The 22,677-nt window shown below is 45.5% G+C and overlaps 1 protein-coding gene and 1 long non-coding RNA gene across 9 annotated transcripts in view; one reads left to right on the forward strand and one right to left on the reverse strand.

Annotated features, from left to right (window-relative positions):
• LOC146866089 (uncharacterized) overlaps positions 1-14,491 on the reverse strand; it is a 186,823-nt gene extending 172,332 nt beyond the window's left edge. Inside the window, exon 1 of the long non-coding RNA XR_014970399.1 lies at positions 14,384-14,491. This is a non-coding gene — a long non-coding RNA (uncharacterized LOC146866089). The remainder of the gene's footprint in view (positions 1-14,383) is intronic.
• The window catches only part of LOC146866091 (transducin-like enhancer protein 1), a 136,216-nt gene continuing 125,866 nt past the window's right edge, over positions 12,328-22,677 (forward strand). For 6 of the 8 annotated variants that reach the window (XM_085633189.1, XM_085633190.1, XM_085633207.1 and 3 more), the window contains exons 1-4: positions 12,352-12,828; positions 13,400-13,500; positions 14,684-14,747; positions 14,836-14,880. In XM_085633189.1, coding sequence (XP_085489315.1) covers positions 12,805-12,828; positions 13,400-13,500; positions 14,684-14,747; positions 14,836-14,880 — 234 coding nt within the window. In that variant the 5' untranslated portion in view covers positions 12,352-12,804. Of the gene's footprint in view, positions 12,829-13,399; positions 13,501-14,683; positions 14,748-14,835; positions 14,881-22,677 lie in introns of all 8 variants that reach the window. The other 2 variants (XM_085633200.1, XM_085633214.1) reach the window with 2 other exon arrangements.

The following is a 22,677-nucleotide window of genomic DNA, read 5'->3' on the forward strand; positions in this document are numbered from 1 at the left end:
AACCTTCGTGGTGACGGAACCTGAGGGCCGCGACTCGAGTCGGCCATTTTGAATGGAATAAAGCCCATTAGAAACCTCTTATACCACGGATTCTGCCTCTCGTTATTTTGAGCTATTTTACTTTAATTTAAGATTCCGCATGAAATTCAGTCCGGTAATATTTATTTTATTTACCACATAATGGCGCCCGAATAGGGACACTTTCTCATCTCACGCGCCGGCGGTGCGTTGCAGGCCCGGTCTCCTGCCACAGCTGGACGGACCATAAACGCGTACCAGCAGGATTTCCTGTAAGCTCCCTCCGGTCAAGCGGGGGCGACTGAGGCTGCGATCAACCCAGACGAGGCGGTGAGAAGTGCGAAGTATCCCGACCAGAGCCTAGCTGAGAGAGCAAGATCCGAGGTATACAGAGGCCCACCAGGTTTTCCGAAATTCCGACGTCCAGAGGGTCCGATGTCCGCAGTTATCGAGTCCTGTCCATTCTCTGAGGCCTTCCGTTTCAAGGAGCTACTCGGTGAGTACCATCGCCGAGGAGGCGTGTTGACGCGCACATAGGTTGTGCCGGTCAAGACGGATTTGGGTACACAAATCCGGTCTGCACTGTTTAGCAGTGTATATGTACTGTTTAGCAGTATATCAAGTATTCCGAAGTATTCAGTTATTGTCAAGAATTCAGCGTGGTGATTAGTTAGGCAGACTGTCATCATTGTCGATCATTGTTATAATGTTTAAATGTTTAATGTTTAAAGTATTCAGAAAATGTCTTGCATATTGTGGTATGAATGATTGTTCATTGTTCACTGTTCATTATTGTGTTTCTCGTATTAAGTAAGTTCAAGAGTAAGTATCAGGTCAGTTGTCAATATGCCGCTCTTCTCGAAGTTAAGACAGATTACTACCAGAAAAGGGGTGCTTGAAGAAGCAGTTCCTATTCCTCCTAGAGACACTCCAGGACATTTCATGTACCATAAACATGGCTTAGATGCCATATTGTTTCTTGATCTATGGGTAGATTATACCAAAGGATTACCGGAAAGTCAAAGGTGGCCCATAGCGGGAACCTGGGATGCAGAGTGCATCATGAAAGTGGAGGAAGAGTTATGGAAAAGAAAGGTCAGACAGTCACAGAAAGACGCTGTCGAGTTATGGCGTAAAGAATCTCATAGACGAACAGAAAAAGCACGTAGACAAGAAGAGAGGAGTAAAGAAAGTTCAAATAAAGTTCAAGAAAATCTATTAATTGAGGAAGGTATCCGAGTGAAATCAGAACAAGTAAATAGGCAAAGGAATGCTCTTATGAATGGTATGTATCCCCTTCTAGCCGAAGGATTACCTAAGGCTGTTACGGAGGTGCCAAAAGACTTGCCACCCCCATTATTTCCAATTAAGGTACATCCAAAGGGGCATCCCAGAACCGCAGAAGATGTTTTTCTTTCCTCGTATCTAGATGACGCAGCTCCCGAGTATGCTAACGCCGCACCACATAGACCGTCTGGCGGAGGGGTTCAACGTCAGGATCAGGTATCTGTCCCTGTGCAACAGCAAGTCCCGATACAAGCTTCGGCAAGCACATCTGTTTCCGCATCTGTCTCCGCAGTCGACTCTACAGGGGTATCGACGCCCATAGTTGCTGTATCACGTTCGACGAACCCATTCACGCCCGACGCCCCAGATGGGGCCACGGGAGGTGCTAGCAGTATTTTTACACCACCTAGAATAAATAAACTTGTTTTTCAAGAGTCAGCACATTCACGTACACCTAAGTTCGTAAATGAACGTACGCTTAAGGAACTCCTTGTAAATTGTAGATATGACCCAGTGGTTGGTAAAGAGGACGAAATGGTCCTGGCATCATTACGTATCAGACGAGCCGCAGAGTATTTAGCAAGGTTACCAGGAATGACTACGCATCTGGATAACATATATCATTTTGTTCAAACAGGACGAGATCCAGGATGTATTAACAGAGCTATGGAATTCCAGAAAGTAGAGATACAGGGGGAACTGTTACGTTTCCTCATAAACTGTGTGATCAGAAATCAAGATCGTCCGGGGGTAGACCCGAATGCAATGCTTATTCTTACAAGATGGAGTCAGAATATATCAGAAGGGAGACACGATAAGCAAAATTGTATAATAGCCATGTGCCGAAAAATACGTAAAGAAATAGAGCGTATTCATGAAGAGAGATTGGGAACAGACGAGTTTGAGCAAGATGAAGTGTCCGAATCAGGGGACTCTGCAAGACAGTCAGAGACCATAGCCTACGTAGGCAGAGGAAGATCTTGTGAAAATACTAGATGTTTTTCTGATCCCATACACTCTGTATGTCCAAATAATAGCAGAACGTATCCGACGCCTGTAATAAATCTGAAATCTCCTGAACATTCGTTTCAAGCCGCAGAAAAAATACTACGAGAACGAAGAGGTTACCACCTCCTCGATTCCATGGATGAGCAAGAATTAGCCAGATCAGCCGTTCACTGGATTGTTAGTCCTGAAAAATACGGTGATGAGACCGTAGCACACACGTTTCTCAACCTCAGTACAGATGACCAACGTTTAGCTGGAATCTATATGATTCAGCAACTCCTCATATTATATAAGAGCCAACATGCTGACCCTGGTCCTTTACCTGATATATTAACGGAACTACTCACGAACAGATGGAGAGGTTCTAGTAACAAGCTAATTAAAGAGATATTAGTGTCACGTAAACAGTACGTCCTTTTTGTAAATCCAGATTCTCTCTCCTTGCCCCCCAGAGAAAGAGCACCGTACTACATGGATAGACAAAATCCTCTACGAGAAGTGCACCCAATAAAAGGCGAAGACAATGAGTTTCACCGTGTATTTGTTTACACACCCATATCAAAAATGGAATTATTAGAAATGAAGAAAGTAGTACCTAGTCATGACAAAGACCCAGCGGGTTTCCACCGAGAAATTAAAGACATGTTACTGATGGGAGAGTACACCTTTCCTGATATTATGACGATATTAAAGGTGCTTTTGCCTGCTGGCATATATGAAAAACTGAAAGAAAAAGAGTGGGAAGTGGGAGACCAAAAGATAGACTGGACAGCATTAGCAGAGGAAGAAAGAGGCCGAGCCGCAGGTTCGGGGCTCGGGGATAAAGTTAAACTATTACCAGGTTTACTAGTACAGGTATTGCCACGTTTATTAACTACAAAAAAGGAAGATTGGGGTGCAATCACAGCCTGTAAACAAAAGCAAGATGAAGACACAAGCGATTATTATGCTCGATTTGAAAAATGTTTTGGTATAAATAGTGGTATAAAAGCAAGTAGTGACTCATATCCACATTTATTTGTGACAAAATTAGTGGAAAATGCATTGCCTCCAGTGAAGAATAGAATATTGAAATTCGAGAGTACCTGGCAAAGTAACACTCCGTCGCAAATGCTACAAATGTTACAGTATCATCACAATAGAATTAGGGATGAACAAGAACACGAGCATAGACGCATGAAGGATACAAAAATGAAAATGTTAGTTTCTCAGACAGTACCAGCAGATGGTCACAAAAAGGGTGTGACACATTCTGGTGATTCTGCAGTTCCTGTAAAAGGAACCTGCAATTACTGTAAACAACTAGGCCATTATGTACATGATTGTCAAGTCCTGAAACGAAATATAGCTACAGGTATTGCAAAAGAGAGACCACGATTAGTTAGACAAGATCAGAATGAACAAGGAGCTATGCAGCATGGACAGTCCATGCCAGTTCAGCAACAGTCCATGCCAGCCTCACAGCAACCCATACAGTTTGTGCCAGCTGCACCACCGTTGCCTGCTACTGCCACACAAACCACAACACAACAAATGTATCAGACTGCACAGTATGAATACCCTGAGTATCAGCGTTACGCATGAACCAGCCTAGAGAGGGAAGTTGACTTACCGCTTATCGAGATTCCGGTAGATCAAGAAGGACCTTATGTACATAGTGAATTATTAGGTCAAGATAGAAAATTCTTACTCGATACAGGGGCAAGTCGAACAACCATAAAACGTAGTGAAGTTCCAGGGGCACCCCTCTCAGGCTCTCAAAATGTTTCCCTTGGTTTTTCAGGAAAACCTATTGTTAATGAAGTATCACAGCCTCTACCACTTACGATAGGACCTTTGACACGAACTACAGATTTATTGCTTACTAAATCATGTCCAGAAAATTTGTTAGGAATTAAAACTCTGAAAGCACTAGGAGCCATAATATGTTGTTCTCCGGAAGGAGTAAGGTTGTTTTTGCGTGATTTTAAAGGTCACTATGTGTCTAGAGACATGGATCCCCGACTACAGATTTTACCAGTACATCTATGGGCACAAGGCCCTACGGATGTTGGCTGCATGAACATTACACCCTATCGAGTTACATTGAAAGCAGGAGTGGTACTACCACGAATGCGACAATACAAGTTACCGCATGATGCTGTAGTGGCTTTGTTGAAAATCATTGATGAGCTAATTGCCCAGGGAGTAGTTGTAGAAACAGACTCCAATGTATGTAATTCACCGATAATTCCGATTCTTAAACGAACTGATCCTACTGCTCCACCAGTGTACCGATTGGTTATTGATTTGCGTGAACTAAACAAGTGTATTGTACCACAATTCCCCGTGGTCCCTGATATATCATCATTGTTGACAGCAATTGATTCCGAAGCAACATTTTTTACTGTAATTGATCTCAAGAATGCCTTTTTCAGCGTCCCAATAGATCCGGAAAGCCAATACTTGTTCGGATTCAGTTTAAATGGGCGCAGCTTTAAATTCTCACGCGCTCCCCAAGGATTTACAGAAAGCCCCAGCATCTACAGCCAAGCACTGAAACGAGAACTTGACAGTATCCACATGCCAGTCAATACTGCACTGCTTCAATATGTCGATGATCTGCTGATCACCGCGAGAAGCGAGCCAGAATGTGAAAAAGCTTCTCTGACAGTTTTACATTTCCTAGCCGACAAGGGGCACAAGGTGTCCCCTTCTAAGCTGCAATTCTGTGTTCAGCGAGTTATTTATCTTGGTCACTCGCTGTCCAAGGAGGGAAGGCAGCTTACACCCGATCGCATCCAGTTAATTGCTAACATGTCAATACCCCAGACACAAAAGGAGGTGCGGGCTTTCATAGGCCTCACTTCATATTGTAGGCAGTGGATCCCTCAGTACGCATTTCTAGCAAAACCACTCATTCAGTTAACCACACAGGAGGCAGCCACATCGACTGTTCTCCCTTGGACTCAGGAACATACACAAGCTTTTGAAAGCCTAAAGGAAGCTTTATGTCAAGCACCTGTTTTAGCAACACCATGTTATAGCAAACCTTTTACACTCTTTGTTACAGAACGCGAAGGTACTGCCTTGTCAGTACTCACTCAGGATCAAGCAGGATCACGCAAGCCATGTGCTTATTTTTCCAGTACATTAGATCCCGTAGCTCAGGCTTTGCCTGCATGCCTGAAATCAGTGGCAGCGACAGCTTTAGCAATCAGACAAAGCGATGCCATAGTATTAGGACACCCATTGACAGTACAAGTACCACATGCAGTAGAGGTTCTTGTGAACCGAACACAAACACAACACTTGACCATAGCAAGACTTACCGGTTATGAACTGACATTGTTTCAACCACACATAGAGATCCGACGGTGTAATACATTGAATCCTGCTACACTATTACCTGTAATTGGAACAGACCCACTAGCTCATGATTGTGTTGAAATCATTGAAATAAAGACGAAACCTAGACAAGACTTGACAGACGTTCCATTGTTAGATCCAGACCTGACGTTGTATGTAGACGGATCATGCATGAGAACAAGTAAAGGAGATTTAGTGGCCGCGTATGCAGTCACAACAGACACTGAAGTTATTGAGACACATTGTATAGATATTCTGTCAGCCCAAGCAGCAGAACTTATTGCTCTAACGCAAGCCTGTATTCAAGCCACAAATAAGAAAGTTAATATATACACTGATTCACGTTATGCATTCGGAGTTGTACACGACTTCGGTGTGCTGTGGCGAGAGAGAGGTTATCTAACGTCCCATGGTGCCCACATTCAGCACGGACCCCTCATTCATGCTTTGTTAGACGCAATACATCTACCCACTGCTATATCGATTATGAAATGTAAAGCACACACGAAGGTTACTGATACCATTTCTCAAGGCAATGATTTAGCTGACAGAACAGCTAAACAGACTGCTCAGAATCGCACATTAGACATGACAAAGCCAATAGTTCAGACCCCAACACAGTGTATGACAATTAAGGATCCCACACTTGACGTAATTGACATACAGACACATGCCACAGCAGAAGAAATAAAGAAATGGACTGAACTAGGAGGGATCCAGACAGATCAAGGATGGATGACGAAGGAGAAATCTGTATGGTTTCTCCCTGATTCCATGGTTCAAGCCATTATAGCTACAGTTCACAGTCCAGCACATTTAGGAGAGAAGGCTATGCTAGACAGCATTCAGCACATTTGGTTCAACAAACATTTACGAGCAGCAGCTAAACAAAAAGTTCGTACCTGTATGATATGTTGCCAGTTTAATCCAGGAAAGAGTGTTCCCGTAGAGCAGGGTGGATTTCAGCCTCCTGACCATCCTTTTGAAGTCCTCCAGATGGATTATATTCAGATGGAACGTTGTCGAGGATTCAAATATGTCCTCGTAGTTGTCTGCGCTCTCTCCCGTTGGACAGAGGCGTATCCCGTATCAGATTACACTGCCCCGACTACTGCCAAGCAGCTAGTTCGAGAATTCTTCCCACGGTACGGTTTACCACGTGTTGTATATTCAGATAACGGTCAGCCTTTCTCATCCGAATTAATGAAACATGTCTCACTCTTGTTGGGATATCAGTGGAAATTCCACTGTGTCCGACACCCCGAGGCAGCAGGTCTCGTAGAAAGACATAACCAGACACTGAAAATCAGACTGTCCAAAATATGTAGAGAGAAAGGTGTCGACTGGATAGTAGCATTACCAGTTGCACTCTTTTACATGAGAATGGTAGCACACTCTAGAACAGGGCTATCCCCGTATGAGGTGATCTTTGGTAGACCACCGAATATGTGGGGGACGCCTATACCACGTAAAATAACTGATGTTGACTGTAATATGCTGACAGATTACCTGGCTTCCTTGATGTCTGCACTACAATCTTCTCGTTCACAGGTAGCTGCAGCCTTTCCCGACAACACTGAGGCGAAACCCCATGACGTTGTTCCGGGTAATCTTGTCTTTGTGAGAAATTTCGACAGGAAGAGTCAATTGGAGCCCAGGTGGAAAGCACCCAAGTTGGTCCTGTTGACCACAAGAACAGCCGTGAAGATCGAGGGACGAAAAGGGTGGATTCATTCCAGTCACGTAAAAAAATTTCATGGACTACCTTCAGATATAGACACTGTGCCCTGCACTCCCTCACAGACTGATTCAAAACTTCCTTTTGTTGAACAAAATGACTCTCAGTGCTATAAACAGAAACTCAGGTCCAGATCTAAACTGTCGGACGATTTGATTGTTTAAGTCCTCTCCAAGGTGAAGCGGTTGAATCTGTCCCGACATGTATCCCTTAGGTCTGAATCATGTAGAGTCCAGAATCATAATGAAACGACATGCTTATTGTAAATTACTGCGTAACCACTGTATTGTGACTTTATTAATTTTGTTTTCCTTGAGTTTTTTAATAGTTACTGCAAGTATATTGTTGCATATGTATTATCCTGTTTCTAAACGTGTTTTCAATATAACTGATGAACATTCTTTTAGTGACCTACCGCCACATGAATTATCCTATAGACTTGCGCTGCGCAATAACACATTCATTAGTATGTTACATCATTCTCATCAGACTAGTAATGCGACCAATTGTTGGGTGTGTGGCCGACTCCCTCCCTATCAGAATAACAAAGGAGTTCTGCCTTTCTTTCCACATCCATTCACACACAATGGCTCCTGTGGAGCATGGTTTAGTTTATTAAATTCCATAGACCCAGACACAGCAGTTTATCAACAACATTGGATATGGGGAAATCTGAATCTAGTTTTATTCAAAGTCTGTCACCCTAATAAGGAGGGTCACCCCAGTAGAACAGGAACTGATTTAGAAAATGAAGTGTATAAATTAGGTAATTTTACGCCTAATCTTATGATTTTGAATGTCAAATCCGAAGTTGAACTAATTCTGCCCACTATGTCAGTATTTCCAGTAAAGGGTGAATTATGTGTAAGAAAAGTTGGTTCCATACATATGGGCCATAGCCAATGCGTTACTACAGTAGAATATAGTGATCAAGGTAAATCTTCATTTAGAGCTTCTCGCCATTCCTACTTCATATGTGGTCAGACGGCATATATGCGTCTGCCTCTAGATTGGGATGGTACCTGTTACATCGCATTCCTTTTGCCACCTGTTTTCCTAGCTCCCCCTGATTATTATCGAGATGTTCATTTAGTACACAATAGAGAGCGGAGAGATCTCCCAGTTGTCGATTATACTGAGACAGCATGGGACAAGTATGTAGATTTCAATAAAGGTATCTTTCCCTATATAGGTACAATATCAAATAGTAAGCTGATACGCAGACTCACCAAGACTCTTGAAGCTGTAGTAAACGAGACTATAGCCGCCCTAGGCAATCTGACAGAGGAACAATCAGTGATGAGAATTGTAGTTCTCCAGAATCGTCTTGTCCTTGACGTCATCCTGGCCGATAGGGGCGGAGCTTGCAGGGTCATCGGATCCAGCTGCTGTATATTCATACCAAAAAATTCGCCATCTGTATATAAAGCTATAACACGCCTTCATAAGATTGTAAGCCAGATACACGAGAATCCAGGCACTTGGACGTGGTCCGGGTGGTTTTGGAGTGTGATATCAGCCTGGGGATGGAGAGTTCTATCCTTCCTAGGTATTGGCCTTCTTATGCTATTCAGTTGTTGTTTATGCCTACAATGTGGACCAGCGATTTGTGGTCTGTGTGCCACATCATGCATTCCACATCAAGGTTTTCGTTCAAGATCCCGGAAGAAGAAAGAAGAAGAAATGATGCTCCATGAGCAAATCGATGGAATAATGAAGATTGATGTCTCGTGAAGGGCAAGAAGGGGACAAGGAGGGAATGTGGAAATGTGGATTTTCCTGATCAGTTATGTCCCCTATCTTGGACCCCAACGGTTTTATATGCATGTTACAAGTACATGTATGTTCTCTCCAGTTCCAGTTTCTAAGACGCAAACATATGTGTGTCTACCGTCAACATGTTCTCTGTCAGATCCGCCATCAATGGGCTGGATATTCGATTCCTTAGTATGAAAGGCCACCGACTTTATATGGCTAAGTTACTCCATTTTTACAGTTCAGGCGAGTAGGCCCGATTCTGTCCTCAAAGCCTTTCCCTGCTCTCTGTCTCTGACAGCTTCAGCTTGAGCTCGCATCTGTATCCATGAACTTTGTCCTACTCCCTGTGCAGCTAACGGTGCCTGCCTCGGCCAGTTTTCGCCTGTCTGCCAAGAAGTTGTATTTCACCTTCGAATTATCTATTCTGCTCTCCAGCCGATGCATTCCTGTCCAGTGATTTAGGTAAACATTTCCTTTAGCTCACAAGCAAAGGACTCAGCCTTTCCGTCCTCCTGCAAGTGATTCATAGCCCTGTTGCCATGGAAAGTTTTCTGCCCCTCGCATCTCATATAGACACTTAGACGCTTGTACACGCACACAGTCAGTATAGAATAGATTCTGTCCGAGAGTCTCTTCCTTGTGGATAACATAGTTCTTTAAACATAGGATGTTAGATATGATTTGGGATTAGGATGACTTGACCCCAGACTTCTCGTCTCCACATGTAGAGCTAAATGTCAAGTCCCCTTCACCCCCTAGTTGCACGTCAATTACACGTCATGCTGCCGCGCGCGCATCTATGCCAAGTATTATCTTATAGATCCACCTATGTCTGATAATTCTAACCAATCATGTTTCTTTTATTCCTTATTACGCCTAGTTTCGATTATGTCACTGTCACGTCATTTTTCTTATCAAATGTTACGCCTTCTACATTCGTTTCATTGTAATGTACTTATTATAAAAATACATGTCTGTTAATAAATTATTGTACTTCACTTCCTGAACCTTCGTGGTGACGGAACCTGAGGGCCGCGACTCGAGTCGGCCATTTTGAATGGAATAAAGCCCATTAGAAACCTCTTATACCACGGATTCTGCCTCTCGTTATTTTGAGCTATTTTACTTTAATTTAAGATTCCGCATGAAATTCAGTCCGGTAATATTTATTTTATTTACCACAATTTGCCCCTCTTGGGCCTGAAAGAGTTAAATTAAATGTGCCTGCAGATGCGGTGCAAAGCGCTATCAAAATCGGGCCCTGGTACCGGCTCCGCCATCTGCATGTGTGTGGAGATCCCAATTCAGCCCGGGAGAAAGGCGTCACACCAGCTTATAAGATCGGGGCCTCACGCGTGCACTGGCGCGTGCAGGCTCCCGAGACGCACGCACAGATCCCAGTCGGGTCTTAGCGTGCGCCTCGCTCCTTCGCGGGGGGCCAGTCCCCGATAGCGCGCATCAAAGAACAGCCGCTCGACTCAGTGCGAGAGTCGGAAGCGGCAATATTGTTTTTGAAGCGGAGAAATATGAACAGTGCAACACGCACTGTGAAATAAAACTAATTACCACAACGAGAAGGCATGCATGCGGCGCAGCAGTAAGACAAATAAAAGTATCAGGATACAACTCGTATTCACTATAAGCATTAAAACCAATGCAAAGTTTAAATACCAGTAAAAGGCAACTCGAATCAGAGACAAAATAATGTGGCACTTATCTTGACTGCGGAGCAGCAAAGAAAGAGGAAGCCAAGATGGTGCCTCAATATTTTGTAGAATATAACATTCTATTGGTTGTTACAGGAGGCGTGGATCAAAGCCTCACGGGAAATGAAGTTTTTTTTACTAATGTTACTGTGTTTTCATTGGCTGCTGAGAGTCAGTAAAGAAATTGAGACAGCATAATCTGAAGCCTCCGGTCCTGCTATAGAATACCATAAAGGGGCCTACAGAGCTAATTGAAGCTGCCACTATACTAAAAACTATAAGCAGGGTGTTTATCGCCCACACTTCTTAATGCAATGCGACCCATATCATAATAGCTGCAACTCGGTGGTCATCATGAACATTTTTAAAAATCTGGCATAGGATCAAAACAAGGACAAAACCCTTCCAAGCACAGTACACACCCTAACTAGGGTAGCATTAAATCCATGTAGGCAAGCGAGTCAGAGCCCCACACACAATTATATCGGGGGGGGGGGGGGGTGGCGAGATAGTAAGCACTATATAAATGTTACAATACAATCCTGTACTAGATAGTCAATTAGACAGCTTTAACATCCTTTTGAAACGATTCCCTGGATATTTGCTGTTTCACGTCTACATTCAAGGGTAAAAATATCAGCATTTACTTGTGCTGGTGTGGAGGAGATGTTGGACAGCAGAACGCTACAAAAGCCGAATTTTCTGTTTAAAAACAGGAGTCTGCCGTCTAAATAGAAAATGTAGCTATTTATTAGTTTGGCAATAGATCAAAATGCAACATATTATCAATCTGTTCATTCGCAATCATCCACTCCTGTCCTCCCTACAATGTCAGAGACTCCCCCGAGTTCAGGAAGACTTCTACAACGGCTTGCCCCCAACCCTTATTGAAAAGCATTAGGCAGAAAAACGGATTTAGTTTGAAGGGCGAACAACAAAGAGCGTAGAAACCCAGATCTCAGAAGTAGGACATTCTCTTCTAAAGACAGTTGTAAGGCTTGGGCAAATGAAGCAAAGGGGAGAGGGTGGGAATCTGGATGATTTATATATTTACAGCCCAGCAGCATCTGGCCCATTGTGCGCCGACCCCCTCCTCTGGTTAATGAGCACGGCCTGTGGGAGAATGAAAGCCTCTGAGCACTTCCTCCACCAGCGGGTGAGGGAGGCCGAGTCTGTTTTCGCTTTCCATCACTCCATGTCCTCTTTTCGCTTCCCCACGTTACTTTGATTGACAGCTTTGAGCAGCCCTGGCTCGCCTTTCCACCGACCTTCCTATTCCGCCTGCCAATCAACCAGCCCCAGTCTCCCCCCTTATTGGCCCGTCTTGGCGTCCCACTGCAGGCAGCCTTGGTGAACCTCCTTTCCAAGTGCTGCGGAGGGAGAGATGATTGGCCCGTCGTGTGATGTGTACGTCAGAACCCCACGTTGGAATGGACTACCTCTAATTGGCCGACGCTTGCCAGTGGGCAGGACCGGGTTTCGGGGAGTGTGAAACCGCGTGTGAATGCGGCCAGCGCCGGAGCTGAGCCCAGGAGAAGAGACATCGACGCCGGCCCAACCCGCCCAGGAGGTGGACCCGTGACCACCCGGAGCCCCAAATCCACTGGACCGCTTACGTGTTGTGCCAAGGAATTTATCGCTCCCGTGGGCTGGAGTCCGCGCGCCTTCGCTTTGGATCTTCCGTATCTCGGATTTACTTGACCCCCTGCAGGATTTAGGGTGCTTTGTGAGCCGGAGGCTGGCGGCGGCATGAGTGGAGCGGGGCCTCCCCCCACCTGAACCCTCTGATACCTCGTAGAGGACCCTTCCCCTTTGCGTGTTGGAATCCCCCCCCCCACACACCCCGGTATTCGACTCTCGCGCGGTCGGTGGTTTCCGGAGGTGGGTTTTGGTAAACATTCAAGAATTGAGCTGCAGAGGAGCCGAGGGGCGGCCGTAGCTATGTTCCCCCAGAGCCGCCACCCTGTGAGTATCGCACGTGTGTAAAAATGTGAAAAAAAATTGCGGGGTAGGGGGGCCAAAAAGCTAACATTACACGCGTATACTCTGTCTACCCAAAGTTATGCCATGATAACCTCGCCCATGTACTTTACTCCAAACACAAGTAACTTTACCACATTCTCATACCTGCCTTCTAAAGCTCTGGCTGTGCCCTGCCCGGTGTGTCCACATAGTCTCTCCACCTGTCCTTGTCCCGGATTCTACTACTCGTAGGCCCTACTTTCTTTCACCTCTTCCTTCCTTTTCATCTGTAATGTGTGGGGGATGGGTGGGTGATCCCACCGCGTGGACGTCTCTCTGCCAGGTGCTTAACTACTTGAGTTGCAGGTTTGGGTGGGTGCTCCCCTCAGGTGGCACACTGAGTAGTGATCCCTGCTATCACATGGGTGCTGGTGGCTCACTACGTAGCTGATCTCTGGTGTGTGGTGGGTTCTGGTTGTTAATGGTCTGCACCCCAGTATAGCTGGTGATCCACCCCTTCCATCCTTGTCCCAGGGTGGCCTTGGTGAAGTTGTTGTATGCTCTGCTCCCCCAGACCCCGCACCAGGCCGCCGGGCAGCCCTTCAAGTTCACCATCCCGGAGTCCCTGGACCGCATCAAGGAGGAGTTTCAGTTCCTGCAGGCGCAGTACCACAGGTGCGTATTCAGAGTCCTTGCTTGTGTTAAATTCAGAAATGTCCCCTTCGCCTGAGGACATCCGGCTTTTAATCTCCATCCCTGGCCGCCCTTCTTACCTCCTACCGGAAGGGGGCAGGGTGTTAAGCGGCGCTCCTGCCCCGCCTGTCCCCTTCACAGCTCTATGTTTGTGTTTTCAAGTTCCCTGAGAGCAGTCAATATTTGCCTTCCATTTGTTACAAAGCTTCGAGTAGAGAGCGTCAGGTGGGTCTCTGTTTGCCTACGTAAGCAGACACGGCAGACAGTGCGTGGCTTGTGTGCTAAGAGGCCCTGTTGACCACAGGAGCTTTTTACCTCTTTTAACATAGCGCCCCCTGCGCCTGTCGATGTTACGACCTTTCTACGGCTCGACCACTACCTTAATGGAGCCCATGTGCTTGTTTGTTCTTTGAAGATTTGGGCTAATGTAAGTTTGCACTTTAGTCCAGAGCTTAACTTGCCTGCCAAGAGTACATTTGTTATGCCATCTAATGATGCTGTCATCAACGGTCCGACTGATGTCTGTGATGGGCAACATTGATTTGGCTTATAAACATATGAAGGCTTATTATATTCCACCATTAACAATGGTTTGGGCCAGTGGTGTACATGTATGGCATCATACCCATGCGTGACAGTTCCAGTCGTCATGTGTAGTGTAAAGTAGCAAACATCACGTGAAAAACATTATTCTGCTTTAATATCTTATCTGGCTTGTCTTCCTTTACAAAGAATGAGCATGTATAACGGTCACCCATTATGTTCCACGTTTGCTGTGTTACATTCAAGTAGTTGTCATATGCCCTCATTGTTTTGCGACCCACCACCCCAAAAAAACTCCACAATGCTGTCGGTGTTTACTTACTCCTGAATGGTGAGTTGAATTGTTGACCTTGGATACATAGATGTCGCCGGTTGACACGTGAACACCGTCCCCTATTTTTGCAGCCATGGGGTGGGAGGTTGTTTCGTAAGCACCACACAGGGAGGCTATGCAGGCCCACGTGATTAGCGGGGGGAGGGGGTTCTCCAGTCTCTTTGAAGAGCACCTTCTGTGGTCGCCAAGTTGCTCCTCTCATTAGATCCAGCTAAGCAAATGGCACAGCACCTCGGTGCTCGAATCGAGGCTCTCCAAAGCACCTGATGTTTACATTTTTTCTTATAGCCTTAAGCTGGAATGCGAAAAACTGGCCAGCGAGAAGACCGAAATGCAGAGGCACTACGTGATGGTGGGTGTCATTCTTGTACATGTGTTTGTGGCCTTTAAGTTGCAGCACCAACGTGCTATCCTAACACGGTTCTCCCTTCTCTTTGCAGTATTATGAGATGTCCTACGGATTAAACATCGAAATGCACAAACAGGTGAGTTGTGGTGGCAGGTGGCGCGCAGGCCTCGGCAGGGACATTGAAGTGGCCCGTGTGACTGACTGCTGAGCACATATTTGACGAGGCTGCCGCAGCGCAGCAGGTATTGTTAGCCAGTACTCGGTAAACGTCTTCCCTGCTCGGTACACACATGTATGTTCGGATTTGATATGCCGAGCAGAGCAAACATCTGCTATTTGCTCTGCTTAGAGAGTTGTGGGAAAGCGCGTTTGTCGAAGGACTTAACCATTAATTGCTCTTTGATTACACGCAGAGGCGATAGTGGATAAAACAACAAAGGCTGCTTTTGGAAGTTCCATATTCATTTCTGGTAACCCTATTGGATTGTGGTTCGCTGTTTTGTTCCTCTTTCAATGTTTGATACTTTTACTCCGATAAAAATGAACAAAGGACTTCGTACATCGACTTTCAATCTTAAATCTTTTTAAGTTTTCCGTGATATTTTGTTGTTAGAACTGAACATACGATTGTTCTGGGATGCAGAACTCGAGTGTGAGGAAAGCCCGGTCTCTGGCTTTACATGCATTCCCACTTCGACTTCTGAGGACGTGGGTGTATAATAAGCTCCTGGGAGTGGAACAGGGCAGCGAGGAGAGCTGAGTGATGGCTGCGCCCAGAGGACCCGGATTGAGCGGTCATTGTCAGTGGAGGGGTGGTCCAGGCGCTCCTCATCAGGACCAGGGCACAGCGCGACTTTTAGAGAGCGATTCGCCTCCTGGAAGGAATTATCGCAAGAAGGAGTGGGGCTCATTTCAAGATGCAACCTTCCAGTCCTCGTTGCATGTGTGTTTGTTGTCTTACCGGATTGCCCTTGCTTCATGCCGTTCAAGAACATTGATGACCGACGATTGCATCTAGAAGAAATCGGTTGGTTTGGGCTTCCTGTCTCACAATATTAACTGGATTTGCCAAGTTATTCTATTTTTCAATAGAATTTTATTATTTTCAAGTTGTATTGTTCTAAACTGGTGTTTGTTGACGTTTCATGTTGCTTTGGAAGTGTTGAGAGAAGGCTACGGCTGCAGTCCAAACTAGAAAATTGGCCCAGTGTGGGATTTCCACATTTGTGTTCCTACGGACATTGTTTGCGCTTTAGTTGTGTAGAGCCGTTTTTTGCGGCTGTTGTCATGGTTCCTGCTCAAGCCTACGCCTTTAGGGCAGTGTCCCCCCCCCCCCCCCTGCAGTGTTCTTTCCTCGTATCTTTGCCCCCCATGTTGTAGCTTTTACGTTTATGCACAGAGGGAGCCTGTAATTTGAAGCAAAAAATGCCGTAAGCATCCTCGTGGGGTGTCCTGTAAGCGGCGCAGAAGGGCAGGGCCCGGTATGGGGGAGGGGGGGGGGGTTGTCTTACGTCAGGAAGGAAAGGTGCAGGGCTCTTGAGTGCGCAATGCAACAATAGCTGATAGAGGCCCCGGCACAAGTAATCATAACTCTCCTTGCAGCCAGTGACGCCGGGCCCTGGGGTGCAGCCAGCCTGCGATTGATGCTTTTTGCTGACTGATCACCAGCATGGTCTAAGTGCTCATTATATTGCGGAGAGGACTTTGCAGCTCTCATTACGTCTGACAGAAGTTCTCTCGGGGGAAACTGGGCATTAGCTGGACTCCTGACAGCCGCAAATTATGCGTGCTTTATGGCAAATAACCAAATGCTAGTGAGGGTTCACCGGGGACACAGAACATTGTCATCCCTGACAACGTCTTTGTTACCAGAGGCACTTTGATACGGCCCCTGCACGGAGAGCGCGCTGCGGATTGTTAATGGCCTGTCACCTGCTTGTATGGCGCTCTCTGAGGCCTTCATGTGGCCTTGGTCTTTGATTTTGATGGTTTAGAGCAGGTGAGCTTTATAGTGTTCAAGTGAGGTGTCCCGTCGAGGTTGGCAGCGAGTGGTGCACCCAGTGCCTTTTGCACTCTTCTTGTCTCTTAGTCAGCCCCCACATATAGCCGTGGGTAATCATAAACATACGGCCAGCCTTCCAAATTGTGCACATCTCTGGGCATGCTCACTACTTGATGTCTTTGTGAACTGTGTGGTGGTAGTTAGTTGTTCCATGGACTGTGCTTTGTTGGACGCATGTGGGTTTGTAGAGGGGTGTTTTGTGTGTTGACTAGTATGGCGGTGCTCTTTTTGGCATTTAAGTTGTTTGGTGGTGTAGGAGTGTGATTAAAACATGCTCTGTAACTGTTTCTCTTCAGTTTAAAATGTATCTTTGTTTACCAGTTTAGAGCTGACTGACTACTGTGGATCAGAACGTGAGTAAGTGCGGTTCGAAGGCATTGGCGTAGTCAATCCTTGCTCTGTGGGAGCACTGATGGAGCAGCACTGTTTTGATGCGCTGGTAGCGCCCCGCCGAAGGAGGAGATGTGTAGTGTTTCATGTCTCGTTCTGCTTTGTCGCGTGTCGCTTTGGCTTTGTCATCACGAGGACAAAGCAGAACGAGAACATGTTTACCTTTAAATGGTGCAGGCTTGTGTACTCTGTCACGTGTATACTGTGGTTCAGAACTGGTGTTAGGTTTCAAATGTTATCGTATGTTAAGGCAAACTGGAATTGGTGTTGACTCCGGACAGGGCGCAATTTACATGTCCGGTTGAGTAATTCAATAAATCATTCTTCATTAATACTTAGTCAAGTGTATTCACTACAGGATGTGTTGGTGGGGGTGTTGAGTTGATGCTTGGTTGTGGCCCCTCTTCAGCTTCATGCAGGGCGTTAATGGCGCTACTGTATTTTAAGGGCTGCTGTCAGCAGGCATTAGCGCCACACTGCTTTGTTTTCATCAGGCATGTCTGTCGTTTATCCCCCTCTGGAATAGGTCTGGAGATAAAGCTTCCTGTGTGTTTTAAGCTTGGATTGTTTAGGTGTAAGATTAGCCTTTGTTCGCTGGCAGGCTGCCATGAGAGCTTCATCCGCGCTAAGCCCCCTGACAGTCCACACTGCGTGACAGGTGGGGGGAGGAAGTTGTGTACCCGCGTCTGCACATCAGTCATTCAATGCTCCCTTACTTTATTTGTGGGGCGCTCCTGGTTTTTTTTTTTTTTTTTTTGAGGCGAGGGAGGAGTAGATGGTAGCTGATGTAAATAAAAATGTCAGTTGCCTCGTGGTGCCCTGTGGTCGCGTGGGCCCCTGTAAACAGAAGCCTCTCCAGACGCCGCGGCTCCCTTTTTCTGAAGCTTTAGGGATGCGTTTCATAAGAGATTTGAGGCACGCTGGGCCTGATATAGTGCAGTTCAAATGGCGTTATTGTTTAAAAAAAAAAAAAAAAAAACATTTCTAGCTTTAAAAAATAAACACACATACAATGCAACGTAATAATACAACTTTATATTACCACAGGACCGGCCCGCGAGTAGCCGCGGAAGTTCTTATTTAATTTGACTGCTTTCCTGTCCTTCGCTGGATCTAAAATCCCTCTCCTCCTTGCCATGCCCCAGAGAGTAAAGTAGACTGCCCCTCGGCGGAGCTAGCGCTTTAGTACTCTCTGTTTTGCACCCTCGCGTTGGTGTTAGCTGTGGGAAAGGAGAGCGCGCGCCAGCTTCTTACGTACAAGGGGGGCGCACGCCAGCTTCTTACGTACAAGGGGAGCCCTCGCGCCGCTACGCTGCTGTTGGCGCTGTATCCAGGCGGCGTAAGTGCGTGCTTGGGAGGGGCGCCCACGGAGAGCTGCTGATAAATTGCTGTTTGCACAGTAGTCTGTTAATGAGAGGCCCCGGGTTCCGCTGCCCGCTTTATTTTCTTTCTCGGCCTGTTGGGTGCCTTGAGTAAACACTGGGTGCGAGAGGCTTACAAGCGAGGTTAGCAGGCCGTGTATTGACAATAAGACGCCAGAGCGCGGCCTTGGCAGGCCGGCCGCCGAGACCTGCGGTAAATACATTACACAGCACAAGCGGGTTGCCGATAGTGCTTGTTTAGCAGTTTGCAAGGGCAGTGGCAGTATGGATTTTCGAATTAGGAAGGAAGGCACTGTTCTTTCCTCTTGCTGGAACATTTAGTTGATGGTAGGCTGAAAATCGACTTCAGAACAGATTGTTGACTGGGTGTCTGTTAATGAGTAAATACACAAATATTTTATTTTCGAGTCCATATCTGCCTACGATCCCTCTTGGAGGAATGCAGCCAGACAATACAATGGTAAATAAACGAAGATAACAAATTGTATTTTTTTTTCTTTTGGGCTTTCTTTTGCCTGCACTCATAATTACTTCTTACAAGTTAAGGACATTGTAATCTGTGTCCATTTTTAAATTCGTTGTTTTTAGTTTTTCAGAAGATCCACCGACTGCCCGTTTAATGCTACAATTGTTTGTCTGGCACTTTTGAAGTGATTGTCTGTAGAAGACGAATGCTGGTGCGTTGTCTGGATTTTCGTTCATTCGAGGCGCATATAAGCTACTTCACTTAAACTTTGCCAGGCAAAACTCTATGTTCCATCACACACATTTTCAGTGTATTTACCTCTACCAACGCAATCCAAACTCTGCGCTGCCTCCTCCGATGGAGAAGAGGTGACTCTCTAGGCCCATCAGTCCATGTAGAGGACATTCCTTTGTGAAGTAAGAGTGACTGTTTGGGTGGCAGAGACGTGGAATGCGGCTTCAAGGTGGCCAAAGTTGCAAATGCGTGTGTCAAGCACTCAAACCATCATCCAGCTTAATAAAGTGGCAGTTGTGGAATAGTGTTCTGAAAGAATGCGTGAATTATTTATCAGTTTACATCTTGCATTAAATGGTCAAATTGCTGCATTAGTTACTATCTACCTCTTGCTCTGGGAATACCCGAGAGATTGGAATTTTTAACCATTACCATTCTGATGGCGTTTGGTCTTCCAGTGAGCTGCGGGCAAACATTGGGATTTCTTCCATGGGTATTTCCCAGGTTTCTAGTTCAAGTGCCCTGCTCGCGATGATGCACTTGTGTGTTCTGCAGAAGTCAACAGACATAGTGCCCGGTGGCTTTTTGTTGCTGTCCCTCCTACTCATTTATGTTGGCAGAAGTGCCTGGTCATGGTTTGCTGAAATCAGGACGTAACCCTGCTTGTGGATGACTATTGCTCTGTTTAGCTTGGTTTTAAGTAGAGTCCTGACATACTAAATATGTGTGAGGGGAAAAGCTCTTAGAAATCTTGACAACAGCTTTGCTCTTGCCAGTTGGCTGCACTTCAGCAGTATCTGCAGCTGCAAGTGGGCCGGGCCGTTGTTCGCTGTGCCTGGTCAATTGCTGACAAGGAGCTACTTTTAGTGTACTGATGCTGAGAATTGAAATTGAACACATGAAATGTATCTTGTGACTGCACTTTAGAGTTGAGCGAGTTCCAAAGCAGTGCTGAGCGTTATCAAGTTTAATAACAAACTTTTAACTGCGGCATGTACATCTTGAGCTCCTGCATATTGCTTTCTGCAGATTGGAAGGGACATCTGTTGCATACCTTTCTGTTCCTTGGTTGGCAGCCGATAGTGAGCAGTGTTGAGTTTTAAGATGGCACATTTCCATGGTCCCATATTTCACAGGGATTCATTGCACTTTTGATATTTCACTTTTAGACTATGAACAAGTGCTGTTGAGGCTAATTCGCAGAACATGTTGAACTAGTTTAATTTTTGTGCCTGAAACTGAACTTCATGTGGTGCAAAGCCAGTGAATGCTGAAAGTATTTCCATTCCTCCCACAAGAATATAGATTAGCGGAGGTGTAACTATGTATTGTGGATTCAATATTAATGACCCCCTATGTGAGGGTTTTATTGTAATGTATATTGTGGTAACATTAAGGGACTACGTATTTAAAAAGTGTGGTGATTTGCTTGGGCACTCTTAGTTCATTTATTGGCTCTTGAGTTAAGGGTGGCTTTGCACCTCAGCCAAATCGCATGTGGCCTCGACTGTTCCTCCATTAAGGCCTCCACATGCAACTGCCTTACAGTGCCAACAAAAATGGCAACACATTGGCGCAGAAGGCATCACATTTCCTCTTAACTTTTTTTTTTTAAAGGTAGCCCTTTGCTGTTTTGAAATTGCTCGTACCGCAGCTCCTTCTGAAACTGCCGAGCTCAAAATGCCAATAACTTTCGACATGCCCTTTTGGACCCAAATTTAAAATGAGATTGCTTGTAATGTACGATTGCGTTCTTTGGAGATGGTGAACCGCAATACTGGGGAAAGGTATTATGCCCACACGTATGCTGTTTATCAGAAGCACTGGGCTCCGTGAACAAGCAGTTTAATTGGGCACTGTACTCTGTGCTGTCATTCCAGCCAGAACCCTAGCATTGAACCAGTAGCCGAACATTTCTAAGCCAGCTCAAAGTTCAATAAATAGCATTATTGGAGCTGCTGAAGCTGGTTGCTGCCAGAGAAGTGCCTCTCTGACTTCTCAAATAGACTGTTCTTAAGCCAGTGCTATCTTCTTTTGCTTTGGGCCATGGTTCCACTTTTAGAACATGTTGAACTCTGGTATTGCCTGCAGAGTGTTGGCGGCTAGCAGCATGTAGCATAGGGCCCACGTTAATATAAATTTAATGTCTTCTGGCGCCCATGGGCTCTTTGTAGGGAAAAGCCCCTGATCACCGAAACTCACACGTCCAATGTATATGACAATTCCACGAAAAGGCATATGACCTCCCTTCTGTGGCCCGTCCGTCCACTTCCCCCAATTTTCCAGTGATTTGTTTCAGTTCCGACACTTGACAGTAGCAGCACTTCAATGTTTTGTGAGTTGCTACAATTGCAGGCCTCTATTGAATATTTGTAGCAGTTGGACGGATTTGCTTTCACCAGAATTGCTACCTACACTTCTCCAAAACAAGCTAGTTTGCTGCCACTAACTTTGAGGGTGTAGTGATAGTCTCTCTCTGTCAGGAGGCTCTTTAAGGCTATTATTTAAAATTAGGCACAGCCCATCTCTTGTAATAGCCTGGCCCAAATTGCCCCTGGGACAACGTTGTTTTTTTTCCCCACACTTGCTAATTGCAAAAATGAGATGCCTCGGTTCGGAATTGATCAGGTCCGATTTTTAAAGACACCTGTTACGATTGTTGCCTGAATAATGGGGGATACTAACTTGGAGATTTGTTTGGTGCGTTCCATCACAACATTTGCATTTATATACTGTGCATTTTATATGTGGTAGATATTGGCAGTATTGACCTGCCTAAATTTACATGTGGAAATTTGTGAGTGTTTGGAGGGTGGGTGGGTAACCTCTTGCATAATCCATGAATGCCTTTACGAATGGGTGGTGCAATATGCTTTTTCAGTGATAGGGTTGTTTCTCACTTGAGTACAGGGCAGTTTGGGTTTCACCCTCGGGGAGGGGGGGGGAAGGGGGTGAGTGCAAGGCTCCCACGTGGATCCCTGAATGCTGGATTGCGTGTGTGTGTGTGTGTTTTGAGCATTATAAATAGCATAACGTATAATTTAGATAACCTAGCAGCAAAAATAGCCTGCTACTGTGATGTGCAGGTTCAGCTTCTGCCATAACCATGTGGCCTATAATCCATCTCAGGCTACTTGGATTACAGCAGTTAATGTATAATACGGTTTTAGGTTGGAACTCATCAAGGTGTAAATGATTTTGTGTGATGTAGGTTCAAGATTTACATTTTTACTGTAATGTAGCTAATAGTGCTGGTGTAACTATCTGTGGAATGGCGGTTGTGAGCCCTGAAATTTAAAAAAATAAAAACTTTTTCAGCACATATTGGGCAGTGGATGGTGTGTTGGAAGAATGTTAATGAACCGCATGCCGGCATATGTATTCTTCAGCGAGTTGCGT

The sequence above is a fragment of the Triturus cristatus genome, chromosome 2_1 (genome assembly GCF_964204655.1).
Source record: "Triturus cristatus chromosome 2_1, aTriCri1.1, whole genome shotgun sequence".
In the NCBI taxonomy this organism is placed as follows: Eukaryota; Metazoa; Chordata; class Amphibia; order Caudata; family Salamandridae; genus Triturus; species Triturus cristatus.